At 41.8% G+C, this 25,354-nt stretch overlaps 1 protein-coding gene across 3 annotated transcripts in view; it reads left to right on the forward strand.

Moving 5' to 3' along the window:
* Window positions 1-25,354, forward strand: part of PTDSS2 (phosphatidylserine synthase 2) — a 75,170-nt gene that overhangs the window by 39,779 nt on the left and 10,037 nt on the right. Inside the window, exons 4-9 of one of the 3 annotated variants that reach the window (XM_005310777.5) lie at window positions 5,774-5,841; window positions 11,786-11,920; window positions 13,036-13,086; window positions 16,015-16,128; window positions 17,991-18,109; window positions 20,073-20,187. In XM_005310777.5, coding sequence (XP_005310834.1) covers window positions 5,774-5,841; window positions 11,786-11,920; window positions 13,036-13,086; window positions 16,015-16,128; window positions 17,991-18,109; window positions 20,073-20,187 — 602 coding nt within the window. The remainder of the gene's footprint in view (window positions 1-5,773; window positions 5,842-11,785; window positions 11,921-13,035; window positions 13,087-16,014; window positions 16,129-17,990; window positions 18,110-20,072; window positions 20,188-25,354) is intronic. The other 2 variants (XM_065591872.1, XM_042862106.2) reach the window with 2 other exon arrangements.

Raw genomic sequence — 25,354 nt, forward strand, 5'->3', positions numbered from 1 at the left:
GAAGATGACTGTTGGTGGAGGGGATACAAGTGGGTTGGAACACAAAGGAACAGTTGTGACCAGGTGCCTAGAAAGGACCACACTGAGAGTTCCACACTCAGGGCAGACTTCATCCCAAAACCTAGTGATTTATTCAATAATTAGATTTACCAAACTAGTAACAAGCTTCTGTAACACCACATTGGTTAACAAGGAGCCAAACGCAGTCCCCTTTAGGCATTCCAGTACTTTGTTTCCTTCCATATAAACTGGTCTAAGGGTATGTCTACACTACGAAATTAGGTCGAATTTATAGAAGCCGGTTTTATAGAAATCGGTTGTATACAGCTGATTGTGTGTCCCCACATAAAATGCTCTAAGTGCATGAAGTCGGCGGACCGCGTCCACAGTACTGAGGCTAGCGTTGATTTCCGGAGCATTGCACTGTGGGTAGCTATCCCACAGCTCCCGCAGTCTCCGCCACCCATTGGAATTCTGGGTTGAGAGTCCAATGCCTGAATGATGCAAAACAGTGTCGCGGGGGTTCTGGGTACATGTCGTCAGGCACCTCCCGCTCCGTCAGAGCAACGGCAGACAATCGATTCGCGCCTTTTTACCTGGGTTACCTGTGCAGACAACATACCACGCCAAGCATGGAGCCCGCTCAGCTCAGCTCACCGTCACCATATGTCCTCTGGGTGCCAGCTGACGTGGTACTGCATTGCTACACAGCAGCAGCTAATTGCCTTTTGGCAGTAGACGGTGCAGTATGACTGGTAGCCTTCATCGGCGATCTGGGTGCTGGCAGACATGGGGCTGCATTGCACACAGCAGCAGCCCCTTGCCTTTTGGTAGAAGATGGTATATTATGATTGATATCCGTCGTCGTACTGCAGTGGCTGTCAATCATGGGCACCTGGGCAGACATGCTCAGTCCTATCGAACAGTCTCAACGATGATGGCTATCAGTCGTAGTATGCTATTTTCTGCCAAGCGCCCAGTATTTTCTGCCAAGCACCCAGAAGATGCCGAGGGCTATCAGTCATGCTGCACCGTTGGCTGCCAGCTTAAGATGTAAAAAATAGATTTGTTCTGTATTCATTTGCTTCCCCCTCCATCCATGAAATCAACGGCCTGCTAAACCCAAGGTTTTGAGTTCAGTCTTTTGGGGGGGGGGGCATTCTGTGTGACAGTTGTTTGTGTTTCTCCCTGATGCACAGCCCCTGTACCTGTACGCCATGTCGTCACTCACCCCTCCCTCCCTCCCTCCGTCAGATACTAGTTTCGCGCCTTTTTTCAGACCAGGCGCCATAGCACTGGGATCATGGAGCCCGCTCAGATCACTGCGGCAATTATGAGCACTATGAACACCATGCGCATTGTCCTGGAGTATATGCAGAGCCAGGACATGCCAAAGCAAAACCAGAACCAGCTGAGGAGGCGATTGCAGCACAGTGACGAGAGTGATGAGGAAATTGACATGGACATAGACCTCTCACAAGGCACAGGCCCCAGCAATGTGCAAATCATGGTGTTACTGGGGCAGGTTCATGCCGTGGAATGCCGATTCTGGGCCCGGGAAACAAGCACAGACTGGTGGGACTGCATCATGCTGCAGGTGTGGGACGATTCCCAGTGGCTGCAAAACTTTCGCATGTGTAAGGGCACTTTCATGGAACTTTGTGACTTGCTTTCCCCTGCCCTGAAGTGCCAGAATACCAGGATGAGAGCAGCCCTCACAGTTGAGAAGCGAATGGCGATAGCCCTGTGGAAACTTGCAACACCAGACAGCTACCGGTCAGTCGGGAATCAATTTGGAGTGGGCAAATCTACTGTGGGGGCTGCTGTGATCCAAGTTGCCAGGGCAATCAAAGACCTGGTGATATCAAGGGTAGTGAGTCTGGGAAACGTGCAGGCCATAGTGGATGGCTTTGCAGCAATGGGATTCCCAAACTGTGGTGGGGCCATAGATGGAACCCATATCCCTATCTTGGCACTGGAGCACCAAGCCACCGAGTACATAAACCGCAAGGGGTACTTTTCAATGCTGCTGCAAGCCCTGGTGGATCACAGGGGACGTTTCACCAACATCAGCGTGGGATGGCCGGGAAAGGTACATGATGCTCTCGTCTTCAGGCACTCTGGTCTGTTTCGAAAGCTAGAGGAAGGGACTTTCTTCCCGGACCAGAAAATAATCGTTGGGGATGTTGAAATGCCTATAGTTATCCTTGGGGACCCAGCCATCCCTTAATGCCATGGCTCATGCTGCCGTACACAGGCAGCCTGGACAGTAGTCAGGACCTGTTCAACTACAGGCTGAGCAAGTGCCGAATGGTGGTGGAATGTGCATTTGGATGTTTAAAAGCGTGCTGGCGCAGCTTACTAACTCGCTCAGACCTCAGCAAAAGAATATCCCCATTGTTATTGCTGCTTGCTGTGCGCTCCACAATATCTGTGAGTAAGGGGGAGACCTTTATGGCGGGGTGGGAGGTTGAGGCACATCGCCTGGCCACTGATTACGCGCAGCCAGACACCAGGGCGCTTAGAAGAGCACAGCAGGGCGCAGTGCACATCAGAGAAGCTTTGAAAACGAGTTTTGTGACTGGCCAGGCTACGGTGTGAAACTTCTGTTTTGTTTCCCCTTGATGAACCCTCCGCCCTACCCCCCTGACCCGGTTCACTCTACTTCCCTGTAAACCAAAAACCCCACCCTCCCCTCCCCCTTCGAGCACCGCTTGCAGAGGCAGTAAAGTTATTGTTACTTCACATTCATGCATTCTTTATTAATTCATCACACAACTAGGGGGATAATTGCCAAGATAGCCCGGGATGGGTGGGGGAGGAGGGAAGGAAAAGGACACACTGCAGTTTAAAACTTTAACTCTTATTGAAGGCCAGCCTTCTGATGCTCGGGCAATCATCTGGGGTGGAGTGACTGGGTGGCCGGAGGCCCCCCCACCGTGTTCTTGGGCATGTTCGGAGGTTACTGGCTCCAGGTCCAGGGTGATAAACATATCCTGGCTGTTGGGGAAACCGGTTTCTCCGCTTCCTTGCTGCTGTGAGTTATCCACGTTATCTTCATCCTCCTCTTCCTCGTACCCCGAATCCTCTTCCCTGTGTGTTTCTCCAGTGAAGGAGTCATAGCACACGGTTGGGGTAGTGGTGGCTGCACCCCCTAGCATGGCATGCAGCTCCGCATAGAAGCGGCATGTTTGCGGCTGTGCCCCGGACCTTCCATTTGCTTCTCTGGCTTTGTGGTAGGCTTGCCTTAGTTCCTTAATTTTCACGCGGCACTGCTGTGCGTCCCTGTTATGGCCTCTGTCCTTCATGGCCTTGGAGACCTTTTCTAATATTTTGCCATTTCTTTTATTGCTACGGAATTCAGCTAGCACTGATTCATCTCCACATATGGCGAGCAGATCCCGTACCTCCCGTTCGGGCCATGTTGGAGCTCTTTTGCGATCCTGGGACTCCATCACGGTTACCTGTGCTGATGAGCTCTACGTGGTCACCTGTGTTCTCCACGCTGGGCAAACAGGAAATGAAATTCAGGCTTTTCCTGTCTATCTGGTCAATGCATCTGAGTTGAGAGTGCTGTCCAGAGCGGTCACAATGAAGCACTGTGGGATAGTTCCCGGAGGCCAATAACGTCGAACTCCATCCACACTACCCCAATTCTGACCCGCTGAGGCCGATCTTTATCGCTAATCCCCTCGTCGGAGGTTGAGTAAAGAAACCGGTTTAAAGGGCCCCTTAAGTTGAAAGAAAGGGCTTCGTCGTGTGAACGTGTCCAGGCTTAATTTGATTTAACGCTGCTAAAGTCTACCTAAACTCGTAGTGTAGACCAGGCCTAATATAATGAGAGGTTACTGAAAACCCAATTCACCATATATGAGGTTTTACCAATCCCAAAGAATCAGACACTTACCCCCAGGTCAGACACTTTTGGCTACACTTCTCTAGTTACAAACTATAGAAATGATCGCTGATATATTTCAGCTCTTACCCAAATATCATGCTGTCAGCCAATCCTTAGTAAACGAACTAAGAATTTATTAAGAAAAGAATGGAGTATAAATGGTTAAATCATATATTTACAAATGATTGCAAAGTCCTTAGATCAGCTTTGTAGCAGTGATGGAATAATCTGCTAGCTTGTAAAAACTCTCTCTGGTAATGTCCAAAGATTGGAAGATCCCCAGTCTGTTGTTCAAAATGCTCCTTTTAGTTGTAAATCCATAGCCCAGAGAATTGGAGCAGAAATGAGGCAAAACGGAGATGACTCAGGTTTCTTTTATATCCTCTGCCATGTGCATGGAAAGTTACTGTCCCAAACAATGCCCATAGACTCCGTGTATGGAAAGTTACTGACAAAGATGGAGTCAGGGATCACATGTCCACATCACATGCCCTTACATGTTTTGCTGAATCACAGGGGTGGCCATTGGCTCCTTGCTGTCTGAAGCCTCCTCAGGAAGAGCTATCTGAAGAGTTGATTCTTAATGGCCCATCAAGCTTGAATAGTTCATTCACAATGGGCTGGCAAGAGTAGTTGTAAACTACCTTGAAGAACAAACCTATTTGAAATGCAAATACATAGCCAATATTCGTAACTTCAGATAGAGTGATGATACATGGATTTAACCAGGTTAAAGAACGAGGAGTACTTGTGGCACCTTAGAGACTAACAAATTTATTTGGCCATAAGCTTTCATGGGCTAAAACCCACTTCATCAGATGCATGCAGTGGAAAATACAGTAGGAAGATAGATGTATACATATATACACACACACAGAGAACATGAAAAAATGGGTGTTGCCAGATTGTAACCTTTCCATTGACACCTTACATGATATGCTTTGTATAACAGTTGTAGCAACAATGATACAAATGATCTTCAATCATACAGTATCACAACAGTATTTTATAAAAACGTGTTGTCTGAGGTTAAGACCTCATTCTTCAAACAGGTTAGCTAACTTCCAATAGTTTGCATTGTCTCTATAGATCTTGTCGTGTAGTTACTGTTAAACCCTTTGCTTTTTTTCTTAACCTCTTCGTAATACCGTTTTAATAGTAAACTTTGAAAAATGCCATCTGCTCACCTTTAAGAAAATGTAGCATTCCACACAGAGGAAGATAGGCTTCTAAAAATGAAAGCAGCAATATTGCTTAGTGATCTTAAATAATTGGGACTGCAATGGAACGGCAATTTTTGGTGCCCAAAAAGAGGTTTGCCAAGGTGTACTAGGCATAGGATAAAAAGTAAAGCTGAAGAGTCAGGTAACATCAGGAAGTGGAGGAGGAGATGGGATTAGTTCAGTAAGCAACAGATTTGCTTTAAGGAGTCATTATAAAGTGTGGTGGGGAACTTGAGAAATCTTTCACAGGGAAAGTCCTGCAAGAGAGATGTAATTCAGCTTTTTTTGCCTTGTCTCTTAAACATGCACATTAAAAGTTTGCTGAATTCTGATGTATTCTTGTGGACCCCTATGAAAAGATGTAGAAGAGCATTATCTTGCATATCAATGGCTCTGGGAGATCAATAGGAATCTCACAAGTTTTGCAAGTGGATTGATTTAATGGGCTGTTTGAATGTTGCCTGAATAGACTTGCACCATTTGGGAAGCTTATTGGTAGAGCTCCTTATTTCACTGTTGTGCATTAGTATTTATTAGTGGAGGAGCAGAAGGGTGCTCTGTGTGAAATTGTTTTCTCGTCATGCTACTGATAAACGAATTGCCAAATAATATTTTGCCAGAAGCCTTGCTAACATCCTGTTTGTTTCTGTAGCTTACTGGAGGTTTTGGCTGTGTGTCAGCGTTGTGTATGAGCTCTTTCTCATCTTTATACTCTTCCAGGTAAGGAACTTAAGAATTGACTCTTAATAACAACTGGGGTCTTGCTCTGAATATGAAAGTTCTTTGCTGGTATGGAGGAAAGGTGGTAAAACTACGTAAATATACCCCTTTCCCATTTCTCCATAGCATGTAGTTCAAACCCTAGGCTAGTTGAAAGCTTCATCAAGATGCTGTTTCCTTTAGCCAGAGATCCTATTGGGGGTCCACAGGACCTGGAGACCAAAAAATTACAGGGGACAACTAATAAAAGAATAGGGACAGGAGTGAGGTCAAAGGGTCAAACGAAGTGAACCAGATGGGGAGACCGAGCAGAGAACCCCGGACAACGCCCACTATTCCTCGAAGGCGTCAAGGAAGCCAGTGGACGCCTCCCAGAGGAACTCTGCCCGGATACGTGAATGAACGGAGGACCTGAAATAGGTCCCACAGTCACAGGAGACTCCATCGGCCAGCCTCCTCACTCTGGTTTTATAGATGGCCAGTTTCGCTAGGGCCAAGAAGAGGTTGACTAGGAGGTCCCGTGACTTTGTGGGGCGACGGATAGGGAGTGCATAAATAAAAAAGTGAGGAGAAAAGTGCAACCAAAATCTTAACAAAATATCCGTGAGGAGCCGGAATAGGGGCTGCAGCCTGGCGCACTCCAGGTAAACATGAGCCAGGGTCTCTCTCACGCCGCAGAAGGGGCAGGTGTCTGGGATAGGGGTAAACTGCGCCAAGTACACGCCCGTGCTCACAGCTCCGTGAAGGAGCCGCCAACTGATGTCCCCGGTGGGTTTCGGGATCAGAGTAGAATAAAGGCTGGCCCACCGGGGCTCCTCACTCTCCAGAGGCGGCAGAAGGTCCCGCCACTTCGTATCAGGGCGGGACGCGAGGGTGAGGACATGAAGAACATGGAGCACGAGCGTGTATAGATGTTTCCTTGGCGCGGTCCAGAACAGAATCGGCTGCAGTTCGTGCAGCCGGCTCATGGCGAAGGGACCGGGGGTGGGGGGCGGCGGTTGGGTCCACGGGGCAGGGGCCTGATGAAAGTCTGGACTCGGAGTGGAGGGTGGGCGGGGCATGGCATGCCCTCTCGCAGGACCCAGTCGAGCTAGTCCCGAGCAGCGGGCGGTAAAGCAGCCCTCACCTCCTGAAGTACGCGCCGGGGAGTACGAGGTCTGGAGAGCCCCATGCGCTGAGCGAGCGTCAGGGGATCCTTTAGCCAGAGATGGTGGGGAGGCAGTGTTCTCTGGTGGCTGCATCAGATGACTGGGAGATGGTACTCTTGGGGTATGTCTATACTGCATGCTAAATCAAGGTGTTTCCAAGCCCTTGCTTGAGCATGCTGCATTGTAAACCTAGGTCTCTCAGCTGTGCTAATGCAGCCATACTGCACTGTACAGACCTTCTGACTCAGGTCTGCAGCTTGAGCTGCGTTCACACAGCTCAAGACCTGATTCCCAGTTGGACTTGGGCTCAGACCCCACCTCCTAGCAGGTCCTAGGACCCTGGGTCCTTAATGCTTGCTCACGTGATTTGTGTGTGGAAGTGGGGCTTGGGCTAAAACCTGAATTAGAGCCTGGGCTAGTGTGCAGTGTAGACATACCCTTGCTTTCTTTTTTTTTGCACTACCATAGACTTGCTATTTCAGTTTTGGCAAGTCACATTAGCTGTCAATTCACTCCTCTGTGAAATTCACTCCTCATGAAAATTAATTGCCTCACAAGGCTTAATATTTGTGAAGTACATTGTGTATCTTGGATGAAAGTTGCTAAGGAAATATTTCTTCCATTAAAAATAAAATACCTAATATGTACATCCACAGTTGTAAGAAGCAACTGCAAATGAGGTATGAGTGCTTAAGTCTTAAGGAGACTAAAGGAAAGTCATTAGCAGAAAGAGGAATTCATGTACCATCAAACAATCCCCATCACATGTAATTAAAGTGATGATGACTCAGAGAATCATAGGACTGGAAGGGACCTCGAGAGGTCATCTAGTCCAGTCTCCAGCACTCATGGCAGGACTAAGTATTATCTAGACCATCGCTGACAGGTGTCTGTCTCACCTGTTCTTAAAAATCTCCAATGATGGAGATTCCACAACCTCTCTAGGCAATTTATTCCAGTGCTTAACCACCCTGATGGTTAGGAAATTTTTCCTAATGTCCAAACTGCCCATTGCTTCTTGTCTCTCCATCAGAGGTTAAGGAGAACAATTTTTCTCCTGCCTCCTTGTAAAAAACTTTTATGTACTTGAAACTGCTATGATGTCCCCTCTCCTCCAGACTAAACACACCCAATTTTTTCACTCTTCCCTCATAGGTCACATTTTCTTGACCTTTAATTATTTTTGTTGCTCTTCTCTGCACTTTCCCCAATTTTTCCACATCTTCCGTGAAATGTGGCACTCGGAACTGGATGCAATACTCCAGTTGAGGCCTAATCAGCACGGCGTAGAGCAGAATTACTTCTTGGGTCTTGCTTACAACACTCCTGCTAATACATTCCAGAATGATGTTTGCTTTTTTTGCAACAGTATTACGCTGTTGATTCATATTTAACTTGTGATCCACTATGACCCCCAGATCCATTTCAGCAATATTGCTTCCTAGGCAGTCATTTCCCATTTTGTATGTGTGCAACTGATTGTTTCTTCCTAAGTGGAGTATGTTGCATTTGTCCTTATTGAATTTCATCTTTCAGACCATTTCTCCAGTTTGTCCAGATCATTTTGAATTTTAATCCTATCCCCCAAAATACTTGCAACAGCTTGATATCCTGGATATCTATTTTTTCAGTCTTACTCAATTTGCATCCCCCTGTGATAGGTTGTTGCCTCCCAGGGTGCAGCCTGGGAGCTGTGGGAACCTCTGTGCTAATTATAAGTGATAGCAAACAGATCAAAGCAGGTTACCTAGGAAATTAAACAAAAAAACAGCAAATTAAGCCTAAAATATTAGATAGGATTTGAATCAGTAATCTCTCACCCTGACTGTTGATACAAGGAGTCCACCAAGTTTCCATACACAGGCTAGAAATCCCTTTAGCCTGGGACCAGCACTTGCCCCAGTTCAGTCAGGTGTTTCCAGGAGTTCTCTTGTGTGGGGAGAGAGGCCAGGAGATGGTTATTCCCTGCCTTGTATAGTTTTTCCATATGGCGGGAACCCTTTGTTCCAAACTCAGTTCCCTGTCCAGTTTGTGGGGAAAAGACAGGTACCAAAATGGAGTTCAGTGTCATGTGGTCTGGTCACATGCCCTTCCATATCCTGCTGAGTCATAGGAGCCATTCCTTACAGGGTGACTGACAGGTTTACAGGACGGCCAAGCTCTTCCATGATCCATTATCTTTGTTGATGGACCATTAGCCCTGTCTAGCTTCATCGTTGTTGTACCTGAAAGGCTAGCTGTAGGTGTTTTCCAGAGTAAGCACATTTGAAATACAGATACAAAAAAGATGCATGCATATGAATAGGATAATCATATTCAGCAAATTGTAACTTTTCCATAGACATCTGACAAGCCATACCTTGTACAAAATGCATGATGATTATGTCATCATCATGTCACAACCATACCACTATGATGAATATGGGGCATAGTGTCACGCCTCCCACCCCCAAAAACTGAACAAACCAAAATGTGTTTTGTTTGTTTTTTTCAGGAAATGCAGAGGGGGAATATTAGAGTGATCAGAATAGAAAGGCTTGTCAGTCTTTCTGTTACTTTTAGCCTGCAAAATAAGAACTGTAGACTATTAGGGTATTAAATGCTGAATTAATTGCATTTCATAACTAGAGACTTTTTCTCATCTTGAAATCTTAGTAATATTTATCTCAAGTACAGCTCTTTTGAAAATATAAAAACATTAATTATCAACACCGCTATAAGGTAGATAAACAGCTCTATTTCACAGGCTTCCACGGTAGAGGGGAAAATCAGGCAAAGTTAAAGGATTTGACAATGGTGACAAAGTGAATTATTGGCAAAACTGGGATTAGAATTCAGGAGTTTTTGGCTCCCATCTTCTCTTTCCATTAGACCATGATGCCTACTTTGCAAACAAGATCTAAATGTTTAGCAAAACTTTTGAAGTTCATCTGAAGTTTGCTCTGGGTCCATACTGCTTCAAATAGCACTCCCTCTCCTTCAGCCTGATTACCTCCCCAAAAGTCAGTGGCAGAAGCCTTGGGAGCAAGAGAGCAGTCAGTAATTCTTACCTCTAGTGGCTTGTCCAAACTGATTTGTACTAGTACCCCCTGAACCAGGCCACTGTGTCACGCTTACATGTTTTTGCCTGTGCTTACATGACACTTTATTACTAGATCTTAACTAAATTAATTCTTTCATGTCTCTTACAAGCTGTCTGCCTCCTTGCGTTGGGATCTTGAGCCTTTTACATGATGGACAAATTTACCTTTCTCCTTTTGTTCCTTTTTAAGTAGTTTGTATCCCTGAATAATCAGTCCCCCATTCAGTCTCATGTCCCCACCATGCTGGTTATCTTACATTTTCCCAGACAGCTTTGTTGCAACTTGCTGTCAATATTTGATTGCTTCAGTTTGATTTCATATGCTGAGCTATACTGCTGTAGTTTTTCTTTTTTGGATAGCAGTTTGTTTATAATTGCTTTTCTTTCCTCTGGTTATGTGTCCTGCCATCTTCTAGGTCTGCTCAACCACTAATTGCAAAGGACATGTTTACTAGCTATTGCCCAATCCTTCAATTTTAAACCAAATATTTATCTTGTAAATATTTGAACATACATTTTTCTTGGACTTAGTCTGTTCTCTATAGATCAATATTACCGACTCTCCTAAAAGCCAATACAAGCTCGTATGTGTAATAAATCTTTGTTGCGGTAAATGTGAAGTTAGTCCAACTTGACTACTTTGTTTTGTCATGTTACTGACTTTGCTTACACAGATTTGATTTTCTTTCCCCCCCCCCCCCCCCCCATTACACTTTGCTGGTTTGATTCCTACTTGTCTGCTCATTAGCCTGTCATAACAAACACTACTCCATTTATCATATTGCTGCTAGAGTAAAGCATTGGCTATGACAGTGTTTGTGATTCCATTAGGAAATATTTGTTGTTTAGCAAATTAGTTACAGGTGATCCGGGTTGCTCGTTACATGAATTAATCTTTTTTCTAAAGACTTTCCTTTAGTTTCCTTGAAGTCCTATTGTTCATTATACTGGTCTGACCATAATTTGAAAACAAAGTTGTATTTATTTGATGAGGTCTTCTAGTAAACTCTAACCATTTAGAGTTTGATCTAATCTCAAACTAATTTAGTTTGATCCTGCTCTTTCTATAACTGAAGTAAACATTTGTGCATAACAACTCCTCTTTGTATGTTGTTTAAGCTGTGTTTTAAATCTGCTGATTTTTAGCATGCATTTAGTTGGCAGACATGGGCTGTAGCTAGTTTGAAATGCTGCTGGATGTTTCCTGTCCTAGGAAACCAAAACCAAAATGAACAGTTGAAATGAGGACAATAGACATTGTAGCCCCTGAAGAATGAACTGGTATGGTTTGGTGGTTGTTGATTGCCCCGCTGAGGTGATTGGAAAAGGAAAGAGGGTGGGTTATGCCTCAACTCTTCAATTATGAGCCTTATAGGCTTTTTTTTTTTTTAAATTGGTGCATAGAAGCTCTTCAGTAAGTTCAGTCAAATCTGTCTCTGGTTTTCCTAGTCTAGACTGTAGGATTGTACCTTAATACAGTCTTGACTAGACATTTGAAGCAGCTTCAGCACCTAGTATTGGAGGTCATGAGAGCCAGGAATATAAATCAATAACCATTCAACCTTCATTTAAGGAGGCTTGACTACATGTCTGAGGTATTCTGCAACATAAATGTAAAAATCATTGAAGATAGGGAATCACTAGTTAGCAACGCTTCAGATTTTCCTGCCTATTAACTATCAACTGCTAACAGACGGATGCATTAATTCTGCAGACTGTACGCGATGGCAGACAGTTCATGAAATACATTGATCCAAATTTAGGAGTTGCCTTGCCAGAAAGAGACTATGGTGGGAACTGCCTTATTTACGATCCAGGCAACAAGACTGATCCATTTCACAATGTCTGGGTAAGAAATTGAAATGAAAAAGCTCTTGGCTAGTGAGTCTTAATGTTTTTGTGTGAAGTGTTGCCTATTTGATACTCTAATGTGTAGTCTTCCATATATGTTTCATTGCTGAATCCATAATCCATTTATGCCTTTTCTTTAGTTTTAGACTTTTACCCACCATTTTCCTTTTTCCTTTTCTCTCTTGATGTTTAGTATTAATCAGGTCAAGATATGCATTTCTTTGTAACCAAATTAACTGCTTTTGGAGAAGGGGTAAATGATTTAGCTGTTGTTCAAAGTACTGATGTAAATCCATACCCGTTCCTCTGTTCCTACTAGAGTTAGCTTCTGTTTATGCTTAACAGTAGTGTATTTAGCTCCTTTTTACAGAAGGCTAAAAGTTTAAATGCTGTTTACATGCTACTGAGTGATCCACAAATTGCACACTTTTGTATCTTCACCTGGAATTCAAGAAGCCACGTGAATTTTGTTCCCAGGTCCCCAAGCCAGAGGCATACAATCTGAAACCATAGGAATTGGTGTTAGTTATGTACACTGATCTCCAAGCCTTTATGGTGGCTGTGCAGCAGACAAGGTTGGAACCTTTAGATCCACCAAATGCTCCTCTGCCACTTGAGCTAATGGAATAACTGATAGCAATAGCAAGTTATACTCTAGTGCACCAACACTAGAAGGGGATGAGAGATACCTTTTGCCCATGGATTTTATATCTATTTGCTGACAGCAGAGCAATGGTGAGCTTGGGAAGCTTGGGTTTTGTTCCAGGCTCCCAAGGGGAGCATGCTCTGGTGAGCATAGACTCTTCTGCTGGTTTCCCCGCAGCCTGACCCTTGGCTTCTGCATGAACCTCTACAAGCTGTCTTAGTCCCAGTTCCCCCCTCCTGGCCCTTCTTGAAGTTTCTAATTTTGCTTTAGATCACATTACTTGAGTGTTTGCAATACTTCATGGCTACGGAGAAGCATATGGAATTTGCATAGATTTCAAATAGCAGCTAAGGCAGTTGAAAAGATTAAGTTCTACTACTATATTACCTAGATAAAAATGCAGGCCTTGAGAATAAATATTGATCTTCTGTATAACAAATAACCTAACATCTCTGCTTGGTTTATAGGACAAACTGGATGGATTTGTTCCGGCTCACTTCCTTGGCTGGTACCTAAAAGTAAGAATCAGTCCCTTCTGTGTTCAGATATTTTCATTAGTGCTCTTCTGCTTTCAAAGGTTGACTGCTTCTGTTTCAATGTTACCAGTGTTCAGAATCAATTATATTAGGCAGTCATCCATGAACTAGTTTAAATAAGTGTTTGCATAATAATAAGTCTTATTTTTTCTGACCATAGTCGGTCGTTTAATTTCTTTTCTAAATAACATTCCACTAACAAGCTTCTGCTTCCACAGAGATGATTCATATTAAGGTCAAATGGATAAAACAAAGAATATGCAAAAGCAAAGTCCTTTATTTTCCCAGTATCCTAAATGCTTGAGTGATCTTAACATAGACTGTGGAAAAGATAATGTGCAGTGTAGACTGTGGTGAAGTTACCATTCACCCTGATACATGATATATCAATAGAATTCCACATGCTAAGCACTTCACACTTTCCAAATAGCTCCTAGTTCATCATTTAAAAGTACTGTAAAGGGGCAGTGTCTTATTCATTGCAGCTGTCAGCATGCATGCACCAATCATGGAAGAAATGCCAGCTGAATTTGTCTATAGTGGAACATGGGCAGTACATCAGTTACTGAATATTTAGGGCTAAATGTGACTATCCTCTCTGTTCAAGTGAATTGACTAACCAGTTTTACTTTACCTTGCATCCCTTGTTGATCTTAGTCTATGTCCTCTCCTGAACAGCATAATTCAGAAAAGGTTAATCTTGAATTGCAAGATAAATCCCAGGCTTCATTTTACTGCCACTCCCCATTCAAAAATGCAAGGTTTGACATTGCTGTAGTAATTTGCCATGAATAGAAAAGAGCTTGCTAACCTATATAAGACTTTGTTTTGAAGCGTGTGTGTGATATCAGAGGAATGCTTCTGTTACAGTCCGATACTCCTGGATATAGAGAGAGAATTCTCAGAATGAGAATTCTGTTGCATTCATGTAATAATATTTTCTCTATAAAAACAAATTTGACCAAAACTTAGGTAGAGTGTGATTTCTTAGAAAAGTGAGGGACTGGATGAAAAGACATAACACAAATAGTAAAACAAGGTTTTTGTAGGAACTAAAGGAAGTTGGGTAGGATACAGGACTTGGATCTCTCTTAAATCAAGCTATTAGATTTGCTCCAGGCCAAGAAGAGTATAGCCTGTATCAGGGTCATGTGGGAGAATGTCCTCTACAGAGAGGTTTATTTGATAATGTGCTTTCTGTCCATCTGTTTGTAGTCCCATCTCTTAAGTCTGGCTCATCTGTTTTGATCACCTATGTGCTCCACAAAGCAGAGATTTGTGTACTGCATAGCAAAATAAATATGCCTCTTGTATTCCTCTCTAGTCATTAAAACATTCCTACTCCACTTTGTTAGCTTGTTTTATCTTTCATACTACTTAGAATGTGCTCACTTTTGCATTCATTTTCAATTTTGCTTGTGACTTGAATAATTAAAACAAACTCTTACCTGTTCTGCACCCTGACTTTCCATGAAAAACATGGAAAAAATTAAGGGTCTTACTTTTCAGTACTTTACTTATGTGGATCTTTTATTTTATCATCGGTGTGATCCCAGGACAGATGTTGGTTGCACATTATCAGCATAAACATCTTTAAAAGGTGTCTGCTTCTTATTGGCTTTGCCAGGGTTCAGTCAGTGTAGCTGATCACATTAAATATAGAATTACAGCACAACTTAACTCCCTGAGATTAAATGTTAATATAACTCTAAATGCTGTTATCTAACATAAGGTATGTGTATATTTAGGGGCTATAGTTCATAGTTTTCCAAATGTAGCAGGTTTGGGGAAAGCATGTTTTAAATAGGAGGGGCAGAAATGTGACTGGCTATGATTGCACTTACTCTTCCACCTCAGGAATGTTCCTTTTTCTCTGTAGTAAAACTGTGTCCCGGGTCTCACACTAATCTATTGCTGGGCAGGTGCTGTACTGTACTAGTAAGAAGAAAGCTGTGGGAGCCCCAGCATGTGAGAAGCTCAATCTTTAGCTGCTGGCAGTAAAGGAGGGGCACTTCTTTCTCCTTTCCTGGCTGCTGCATGTAGGCAGCTCTTCTCCCTTTGGCTGGAGGGTGGGGAGGCATTTATATCCTCACCTTCTGACTGCTGGGAGGGTGAGCCCTATGCTACACTCCTCCCAGGATCCAAATGATACGTTTACAACCACCCATCCGTCTGAATATTCCTCTCCAGGACCTACAGCAGCACAGTCAGTCTGTCCATGCTCCTGCTCCTGACCTTGCCATTTCTAGTGCTGTAAGAATGTTGCTTACAAACCTGCCGCATTTTTACCGCTACACCTTGCAAGCCAGTGCCGGTCATCTTCAATCCTAAAAGGAACTGTTTGGGAAGAGATCACTCAAGTGTCTGCCCTCTCCCAACTACACTCAGTATTGTTGGCTCCTTTTGAGTAAATTGCTGATTGGATGGGTTGTTTTTTACACATGAAAAATCTAAAACTGCAGTTCCCTTTTCTAGCCCCTCCTGATAGGTGAGGACTGGGAGTGCTGTTCAGACGTGCGGAGCAGGATCAGAACAGCACCCAGTGAGTTAAGTGTGTCACTGAGAAGCTTAGCCTAAAACATGTACCTGGATCTTATAGGAAATTTCCACTTAGTGCCTCCTATGCAGAGTCACTTGGAGATGTGATGCGAGTATGGGTGAACACAGACCTATTGCTGATTTGAGGGCAGTTGGCTGTCTTGAGAATTGCATTAAGCAAGCTGGAAGAGCCTTTCCTGAGCAGCCCCAAAACACTGCTGGCTGCTGCCACCTTCACCTGGTAGCAGAGGCACATAGTAATAGACTCCTGCATTTGAATTGTATTTCCTTCTGTTACTGTATCCTGCTTGTCTGCTTTTATTCTTTGCAAGATATTCTCCAAGATAAATTTCCCTCCCTTTCTTTCTTCAGACGCTAATGATTCGGGACTGGTGGATGTGTATGATCATCAGTGTAATGTTTGAATTTCTGGAGTATAGTCTGGAACATCAGCTTCCAAACTTCAGTGAATGTTGGTGGGATCATGTATGTACTGCATTCTGTATATCTTAAATGCTGAAAACAACTTGATTATCTGATCTATCTATGGCCCAAATAGACATCTAGCTGTAGTGATACTGTGCTACGGCACAGGATTGATGTAGCCGGTGAGCATTCATGTGCTATCTATCAGATGTAAATGTATTCAGTTGTATATGCACATGGAGGTGATTGAGTTTTAGCTCAGTGCCTACTTCCCCTTTTAGTAACAGATTAAAAATGTGTATTTGTTGCTTAGTACAAAACCCTTCCCTTGTTTTGATTGCCCAACTATCAGTTGATGTGTAAATACCTTTACTGACAATCATCTGTTCTGTGGAATGGTAGCCCTATAGTGCACAATTAGATGTCCGTCCATATTCTTGCATATGTTGTACCTTCCACACTAATCTATACTCAATGTACAAAAATGTTTGGATATGTCTTTCTGATGACAGTATAAATCACAATATTCGAAGATTGAGGAACACAGAGAAAATTACAGGCTTGTATATAGTGTGTATGTTTTTTCTTTTTATCAGTTTCAAATGTGGGCTCAATGCAACTTGTGTTCAACTTCTCTCTTTTTTGGTGTATTTTGAATCTTTTATGAAAACCCATTTTTCTCTGTTCATCTGACGACAAACATAGGTGCTTTTTAAAAGACATTGCTACAGTACAGTAAATCTATCTTAACTAGGTCCCTTCTGTTGTGTTGGGAGTTCAAATTAGAAAGTCATCCCCAATGCCATTTAAATAGTTTGGGCTTGTAGTGCTGATGGGAGCATGCAATGTCTCAATTACGCTAAACTCCAAGATTTTGGTTTTGTCTATCAATTGTAGCCATAGATGCCTTAGGATACTTAACACTTAGATTTTAAGGCCAGACGGCACTACTATAATCTAGTCTGGCTACCTTCACAACACGGGCCATACAGTTTGAAGTGTGACTTCATCTTCTGCATGATGCCATCAGACATAAGTGTTCAAAGTTTGCAACAAACTTCCCTAGATGTGATGCTATTTATCTATAGATTTTTTTTTGCATAAATTAATTTTTTATGTAATGTCAACTCTTTGGGGAAAAGTACTTTCTTATTGTTAAAGCTGTAGCATTTTTTTTAATATTCACTTTCTTTTTAAACACATTCCTAAAGAAAGCACAGAAAATATCTATTTGATCAATGGACAACAGTATTGGAAGCTGTTACAGTAGAACTAATGAAGTGAGCAACTTTGAGAGATGCTATCAAGTTTAGAATTAAAAAAGCATCCAATATTCCCAGCTCTGAGACCCCTTTCAGGAATTAATGCTCAACAGTAAATATAGGGCATGGGAGATATTAAGCTCTCCCATGAACTTTACATCCTGAACCTGGAGACAAATAATCCAGCTGGATATATAGGGAATGACAGGCTCAAGATCAAGAAACACCTTAAATACCAGGCACAGCAAAATCTAGTGCAACGCAACCTGGTAATACTCTTTATTTGGTGTGCTTTAAGATGTTCCCACCAGAGATAAGCGGTGTGTGGAGCCACAACCATAATGAGCAGTGGGAGGTCAGTTTACTGTAATAGGACTGATATATCAAGAAGAGGGTTTACTCTTCCCCCTGTTTAAAAATCTGATGTCCATCCAATGCGTATCTAGGCAGCTAGACTTTCAGGAGGTATGAGGCATGTGTCCAAAGAATCTTAATATTGGATGAACTAGCTATTCTGTAAGAACTCACTCCTTTTGCATGAAAACATGTACCTGCACATAAAAGTATATAGTATTTCCATTTTATAGCCTTCACTAGACCATTAAGCTTCAGTTTTGTAGTTCTGCTGCTTAAATACTTTTTTTTTTTTTCTCCTTTCAGTGGATAATGGACGTAATCCTATGCAATGGATTTGGGATTTATTGTGGAATGAAAACTTTGGGATGGCTTTCTTTGAAAACATATAAATGGCAAGGACTTTGGAACATTCCTACGTACAAGTATGCTACTTTAGAAAAATTTTCCATAACCAAAAGTAGCAGAACTCAAATGAGTTTTGGGATTTGACTTCAAATATACTAAAATACTGAACCATAGGTGAAGTTTTATTTGATTTAAGGATTTAATTTGTATGCTCAAAACAAGAATCTGTAAACTAATTTTCTAAATAAACCTAATATGGGGAATTTTGTATGACTTTGTTCAGCTAACATACTCTGAGTTTTAAAGGGACATCTTAAGGAAACCTGCTCACTTCTGTGAGAAGGAGGACTTTTGTTCTGGATGCCTTATTAGTATTATTGAGGCTTATGTTGGAAACATGTAAGGGCCTGTGTGATGAAACAGACTTATGTCATGAAGGAGCCAACTTGTTCTTTTGGGTTTTGTAATAGAGCAACGGTTGCTTAATCTGACTTTCCTGAGTAGGCAGTAGGTTAAAATACTATCAGACTCTGGCTCCTATTAAGAACCAGCTTTAGCTTGAGACAACAATAAAAGCTATATGGCAACTTAGCGTATCTTAAGCCTCTCTCTGGCTCTAAAAGGAATGTCTTCTAACATGAGCTCGGATGCTAGCATTCTTGAAATGTACTGGTGGGTGCTGCTGTGCTCTTATTGTTTTCAGTTGCTTGAATTAGGTTGGCATTTAGAACTTTTTAAGCAGTGTTAAAGACAAGTTGAATTGCACACCCACAGATGTGTGTCACAAAGCTGTGACAACTCAGCGCTTCAGCCTATATTAACAGATAAAGGAGAGCTATATGACATTCAGACATTTCATCATTTCCCTGGTGTCTTCAGTGAAATTATTCTGATTATCATATCTGTAAATGATCAGCTGGAGAGAGTTCTAGTTTAAGGTATGGAAAAGACACGAGGCGGGGACTAGATAATTTAGGAAGTCTGACTTATTAAATGTAACAACATAATGGAAACCATATTAGCATCCTTTTTGTTTCCAGTTTTTCTGACCACATGTCTCAGGTGCCATTTTCTCATCAGTGATCAGAGTTTGGTAGTAAAACTGGCCTTTTTGGCTATATACCCATCTGCCGTAGAAGCAAGTTTAAGTGCCTGTAATACTAAGAGTTCCAGCATTTAAATGGTGGAGATCATGCTGCTTGTTCTGAGACTTGTATTTCATTAAAATCTGTGCATATATGATTGCGTAATTTGGGCAGTTAAAGGACATAGTGATTGTGTAACTGAAAAGTGTATTCAGTGAAGATTGAAGCATATGCAATAACTAGTGGGTTATTTTGTGACCACTGATGCTGAGTTAAATATTAATGTGAACTTTGTTTCATGGAGTGAAAATACATCCTCCCACAATGGTGTCTTTCACATTGACAGTGAAATCTAGAAATGGCAGAGTTGTGTGGAAACCAGACACGTTTATAGATTAACCTGAAATAAATACAGACAGGAACTGTAGAATGCCTCAGCTCTGGATAGAAAATATTTTGTGAGCAAGGGTGTACTCTAACCTACTTAGGAGTGATCAGGTCAAGAACATTCAAAGCTTCAGTAGAGTTATACCATTATTTCTTCAACTCCTAAGTTTTAAAAATGTCCTTTGATAATAGTTATGCTCTAATACCATGCACTACTGACTCTGAATTAGCTTTTTGGAGACTGCTCTTTCTTGATGACACCTAGGATAGGAGCTATCTACTTAGTGCAATGTCTCTGTAAATTTAGTTTTGTAAAAATTAAATAGATATGCTGTTTAGCAGGTTTTAAAATAAGAGTACATTGACTCACTGCGGTTTTCATATAAAAGTGGGTTATATAAAAGTGGGTTTAATACGGGGGAATAGAGGGCACTTAGCTCAGTGCAGAAAAGTTTGGTGGCTTGAACCGATGCCTGATTTAAAAATTTTTTAAATGTGTTTGTAAAGATTGGATATTTTCTGTTCCTTAAAACTGGTGTAAGAGTGATGTGTGGTGACTTTTTTTCAGAGGTAAAATAAAGAGAATGGCTTTCCAGTTCACACCCTATAGCTGGGTCAAATTTGAGTGGAAGCCAGCATCCAGCCTGCGCAGATGGCTAGCAGTTTGTGGCATCATCTTTGTAGTAAGGAAACTTCTTTTTAAACTAACTGGTAAAATGACTTGTTTGCAGCACTCATAAATGTGTTAATGGGAATTTTGGTTTTGATTTCTGCCAATCCTGGCCGTACTACGTGTGACACCCTGGAATTGGGACTGTCTGTAAATAAATTGATTTTCAAAAATATTTTTAATCTTGATTACTAAGTGATATACTTCAATTCTAAGTAGTTTAACATGCATGCTAAGCGTGATTCAGTTAATAAATTGTGCTACCCAAAATGCAGACTTCATATGAAAATATCCCTTTTGTTCCCCACTTCCAGGGGCATATTATCAAATTAAAATTGGAGATCGCTTCAGACCAGAACCTTAGAGCTCAGCACTTCGGGCTCTGGGCACTATGGATCTAGAACACAGTGTTTTGGCTTAGGCCTATCTAACTAAAATATCAAAGAAAAGATAAGGGAACTAAACAATTGGATGTTCATACTGGACACTCAGTTTTGTCTAGCTCTGTTCTCCAGGGTATTTATGTATTGAATGGCAGCTTTTAAAGTTTCAGAGTAGCAGCCGTGTTAGTCTGTATCCACAAAAAGAACAGGAGTACTTGTGGCACCTTAGAGACTAACAAATTTATTTCAGCATAAGGTGTTTATCTCTGTCTGAGGGATTGCCTACAAGATCTCTATCAAGCATTCTTAAAACTACAATACTCACCTGCTGAAGTGAAAAAACAGATCGACAGAGCCAGAAGAGTACCCAGAAGCCACCTAGTACAGGACAGGCCCAACAAAGAAAATAACAGAACACCACTAGCCGTCACCTTCAGCCCCCAACTAAAACCTCTCCAGCGCATCATCAAAGATCTACAACCTATCCTGAAAGATGCTCCCTCACTCTCACAGATCTTGGGAGACAGACCAGTCCTCACAGAGAGCCTCCCAACCTGAAGCAAATACTCACCAGCAACCGCACACCATACAACATAAACACTAACCCAGGAACCTATCCTTGCAACAAAGCCCGATGCCAACTCTGTCCACATATCTATTCAAGTGACCCCATCATAGGACCTAATCACATCAGCCACGCCATCAGGGGCTCGTTCACCTGCACATCTACCAACGTGATATATGCCATCATGTGCCAGCAATGCCCCTCTGCCATGTACATTGGCCAAACCGGACAGTCTCTATGCAAAAGAATAAATAGACACAAATCCAACATCAGGAATCATAACATTCAAAAAACAGTGGGAGAACACTTCAGCCTCTCTAACCACTCAGTGATAGACTTGAAGGTGACAATTTTGCAACAAAAAAAACTTAAAAAACAGACTCCAAAGAGAGACTGCCGAACTCGAATTAATATGCAAATTATATACAATTAACTTAGATTTAAACAGAGACTGGGAATGGTTGGGTCATTACACTAATTGAATCTTTTTCCCCATGTTAAGTTCTCCTCACACCTTCTATGGGTCATCTCGATTATCACTTCAAAGGTTTTTTTTCTTCTGCTGCTGATAGCTCATCTCAATTGATTGGCCTCTTACAATTGGTATGCGTACTTCCACCTTTATACATACAGAGAACATGAAAATATCTTCTGTCTGTGTGTTCCATTCTGTGCATCCGAAGAAGTGAGCTGTAGCCCACGAAAGCTTATGCTGAAATAAATTTGTTAGTCTCTAAGGTGCCACAAGTACTCCTGTTCTTTTTAGGTATTAAATGTATTTATATCACTGTCCCAGAACAATCACATATCCAGAGTAAGTGGAGAAATGCAAAAACGCAGCAGACTGAAATGCTTTTGATGCTTTCTCTAGATATTGGACTGTATTTTTTATTTATATATATATATAATGTATCTGTACATTTGATAAGCAGACTGTTCTAACAGCTGCTTAATCACTCTGTAAATTAGCAGAGGATGAATGATTGCTATGAAAATCTGATGGCATTTTTATTTTAAGGGTTGCCTAGCAAATTTTTCTAATCCAATTTGCTTTGTAGGGCATCTTAGATTATGTATTCTAAATTCACTCTTATTGGAGAAGACAAATTTCAGGTTTGTGAAACTGTCCTTTTGGAGCAAGTAATGTATTACTTGTAATTAACAATTTGTGGGAGCACCTACAACATATGTTAGGCACTTTGCAAACACATAGATGATAGTCAATTTGAATAAAAATTCAGACCACCAAACTTTCTGTAATACAAAATTTGTCTTGTATGTTAGATTCATATGCCACAATGGATTTGCTCAGATTGATACAATTTCTTTATGGAAGTTGAAGTAAACAGCAATATTAATAAAACATTCTGCATATCTATAAAAAGGTCCTGGAACCCAGTATGAAAGTAACTTTCATGCACAATAAAAAAAGAGCCAGCCATTAGTTGGCAGTGCCTATTGCTAAACCTGAAGAAGCTGTCAAGTTCATGTTAGTCTGGGGCAAGCTCAAGTCATAGTGATTCTCTTGGCAAAAACAGCTTGCATCTGATTTGTGATTCTTAAACTAGCTTCATCTCGCAGATATACCTCAGATTTAATCATTACTTGCTAATATTTTTCATTATATATAATCTTTGGAGCAAGAAACATCCTTTGACTCAGTCTACCATAATTACTATAACTGAAGTGGCTCCCCCTGTAGCGGTTTTCTGTCACTGGAAATTTCAGTTCATCTACAAACTCATGTTCTTAAGTAAATATTTAATTACTGCTGCTCAGTGAGATCTTGTCAGTGAAACTTGGGTAATTAGTGCCCAAAACTGGATCTGTTGCTTATGTTTCCTGGTATTTTGTGTGTATCTATAACACTGGTCTACAATTTTTGAGAAGTCGTCTGCTTCAGAGATAAAATGTGCTATTTATTATGTATTTTGATGTGCTGAATTCAAATATGACAATTAAAACAACTGATTGGCTACTGTTTCTAAGAAATTTAGGTTTTGACATTTTATGTCTATGTATATTGTGTAGATAGAGTTTTAATCATAAATTGTAAACCTAGGTCTTTTCATGTGTTTATGGTTGCTTTACATGATAATATTCACCTGTCCTGTTTATGTAACACTTTAAAAATCAGCAAAAGGGTTATATAAATAAAATTTATTATGAAACAAAAGGCAAAAAACTATTATGTACATAGTTTAGTCCTATTCAGTGTCTACTCAGCGCTTCTTGGCTTGTCTCTTGTATTCATTAAATGGAGCATCTCTTGTCACTGTCCAGCAGTAGTCTGCAAGCATTGATAGGCTCCATTTGCCCTGATAGCATTTCTCCATTGTTGCAATGTCCTGGTGAAATCGCTCGCCGTGCTCGTCGCTCACTGCTCCGCAGTTCGGTGGAAAAAAATCTAGATGAGAGTGCAAAAAATGTATCTTTAGTGACATGTTGCAACCAAGGCTTTTGTATGCCTTGAGGATGTTTTCCACCAACAACCTGTAGTTGTCTGCCTTGCTGTTTCCAAGAAAATTTATTGCCACTAACTGGAAGGCTTTCCATGCCGTCTTTTCCTTGCCACGCAGTGCATGGTCAAATGCATCATCTCGAAGAAGTTCACGAATCTGAGGACCAACAAAGACACCTTCCTTTATCTTAGCTTCACTTAACCTTGGGAATTTTCCACGGAGGTACTTGAAAGCTGCTTGTGTTTTGTCAATGGCCTTGACAAAGTTCTTCATCAGACCCAGCTTGATGTGTAAGGGTGGTAACAAAATCTTCCTTGATTCAACAAGTAGTGGATGCTGAACACTTTTCCTCCCAGGCTCCAATGACTGTCGGAGTGGCCAATCTTTCTTGATGTAGTGGGAATCTCTTGCACGACTATCGCATTCGCAGAGAAACAGCAGTACTTTGTGTATCCAGTCTGCAGACCAAGCAAGAGAGCAACAACCTTCAAATCGCCACAAAGCTGCCGCTGATGTTGGTCATAGTTTATGCACCTCAAAAGTTGTTTCATGTTGTCATAGGTTTCCTTCATATGGACTGCATGACCAACTGGAATTGATGGCAAAACATTGCCATTATGCAGTAAAACAGCTTTAAGACTAGTCTTCGATGAATCAATGAACAGTCTCCACTCATCTGGATCGTGAACGATGTTGAGGGCTGCCATCACACCATCGATGTTGTTGCAGGCTTCAAGATTACCTACCATGAAGAAGAATGGGACAAGATCCTTTTGACGGTCACGAAACATGGAAACCCTAACATCACCTGCCAGGAGATTCCACTGCTGTAGTCTGGAGCCCAACAGCTCTGCCTTACTCTTGGTTAGTTCCAAATCCCTGACAAGGTCATTCAGTTCACCTTGTGTTATGAGGTGTGGTTCAGAGAAGGAGGATGGGAGAAAATGTGGGTCCTGTGACATTCCTGGTTCAGGACCAGAAGTTTCATCCTCCTCGTCTGACTCAAGTGAGAATGATTCTGGTGCATCAGGAACCGGCAGCCCTTCTCTGTGGGGTACTGGGCGTATAGCTGATGGAATGTGTGGATAATGCACAGTCCACTTTTTCTTCTTTGACACACCTTTCCCAAGTGGAGGCACCATGCAGAAGTAACAATTGCTGGTATGATCTGTTGGCTCTCTCCAAATCATTGGCACTGCAAAAGGCATAGATTTCCTTTTCCTGTTCAACCACTAGCGAAGATTTGTTGCACAAGTGTTGCAGCATATGTGTGGGGCCCACCTCTTATCCTGATCTCCAATTCTGCAGCCAAAATAAAGGTGATAGGCTTTCTTAACCATAGTGGTTATACTGCGCTTTTGTGATGCAAAAGTCACTTCACCACAAACATAGCAGAACTTATCTGCACTGTTCACACAAGTACAAGGCATCTCTGCTCACTTTGGCTAAACAGAAATGTGTCCCTTTGCAAAATCAAACACTGACAAATAAGAGAGCACGACACTGTATGATTTCTAGAGCTGATATAGGGCAATTTGTTCAGCAGAGTGACGTAAGCTTCATTATGATTGCATCATCCATGACTTCTAGGAATAACATGATGCAATGCCAGCTTCAGATTGCATCATTCATTGTTTTGCCTAGAAAGCAAGTACTATCCAAACCCAGTCATAGATTTATTCATAGATCCAGACAAAGATCTGTTTTAGTCATTTCTGGTTTAAATTGAGATACCTTCCCTTTATAACTCACTTATCCTCCGCCATTCCC

This window comes from Chrysemys picta, chromosome 4 (assembly GCF_011386835.1).
Source record: "Chrysemys picta bellii isolate R12L10 chromosome 4, ASM1138683v2, whole genome shotgun sequence".
Classification (NCBI taxonomy): domain Eukaryota; kingdom Metazoa; phylum Chordata; order Testudines; family Emydidae; genus Chrysemys; species Chrysemys picta.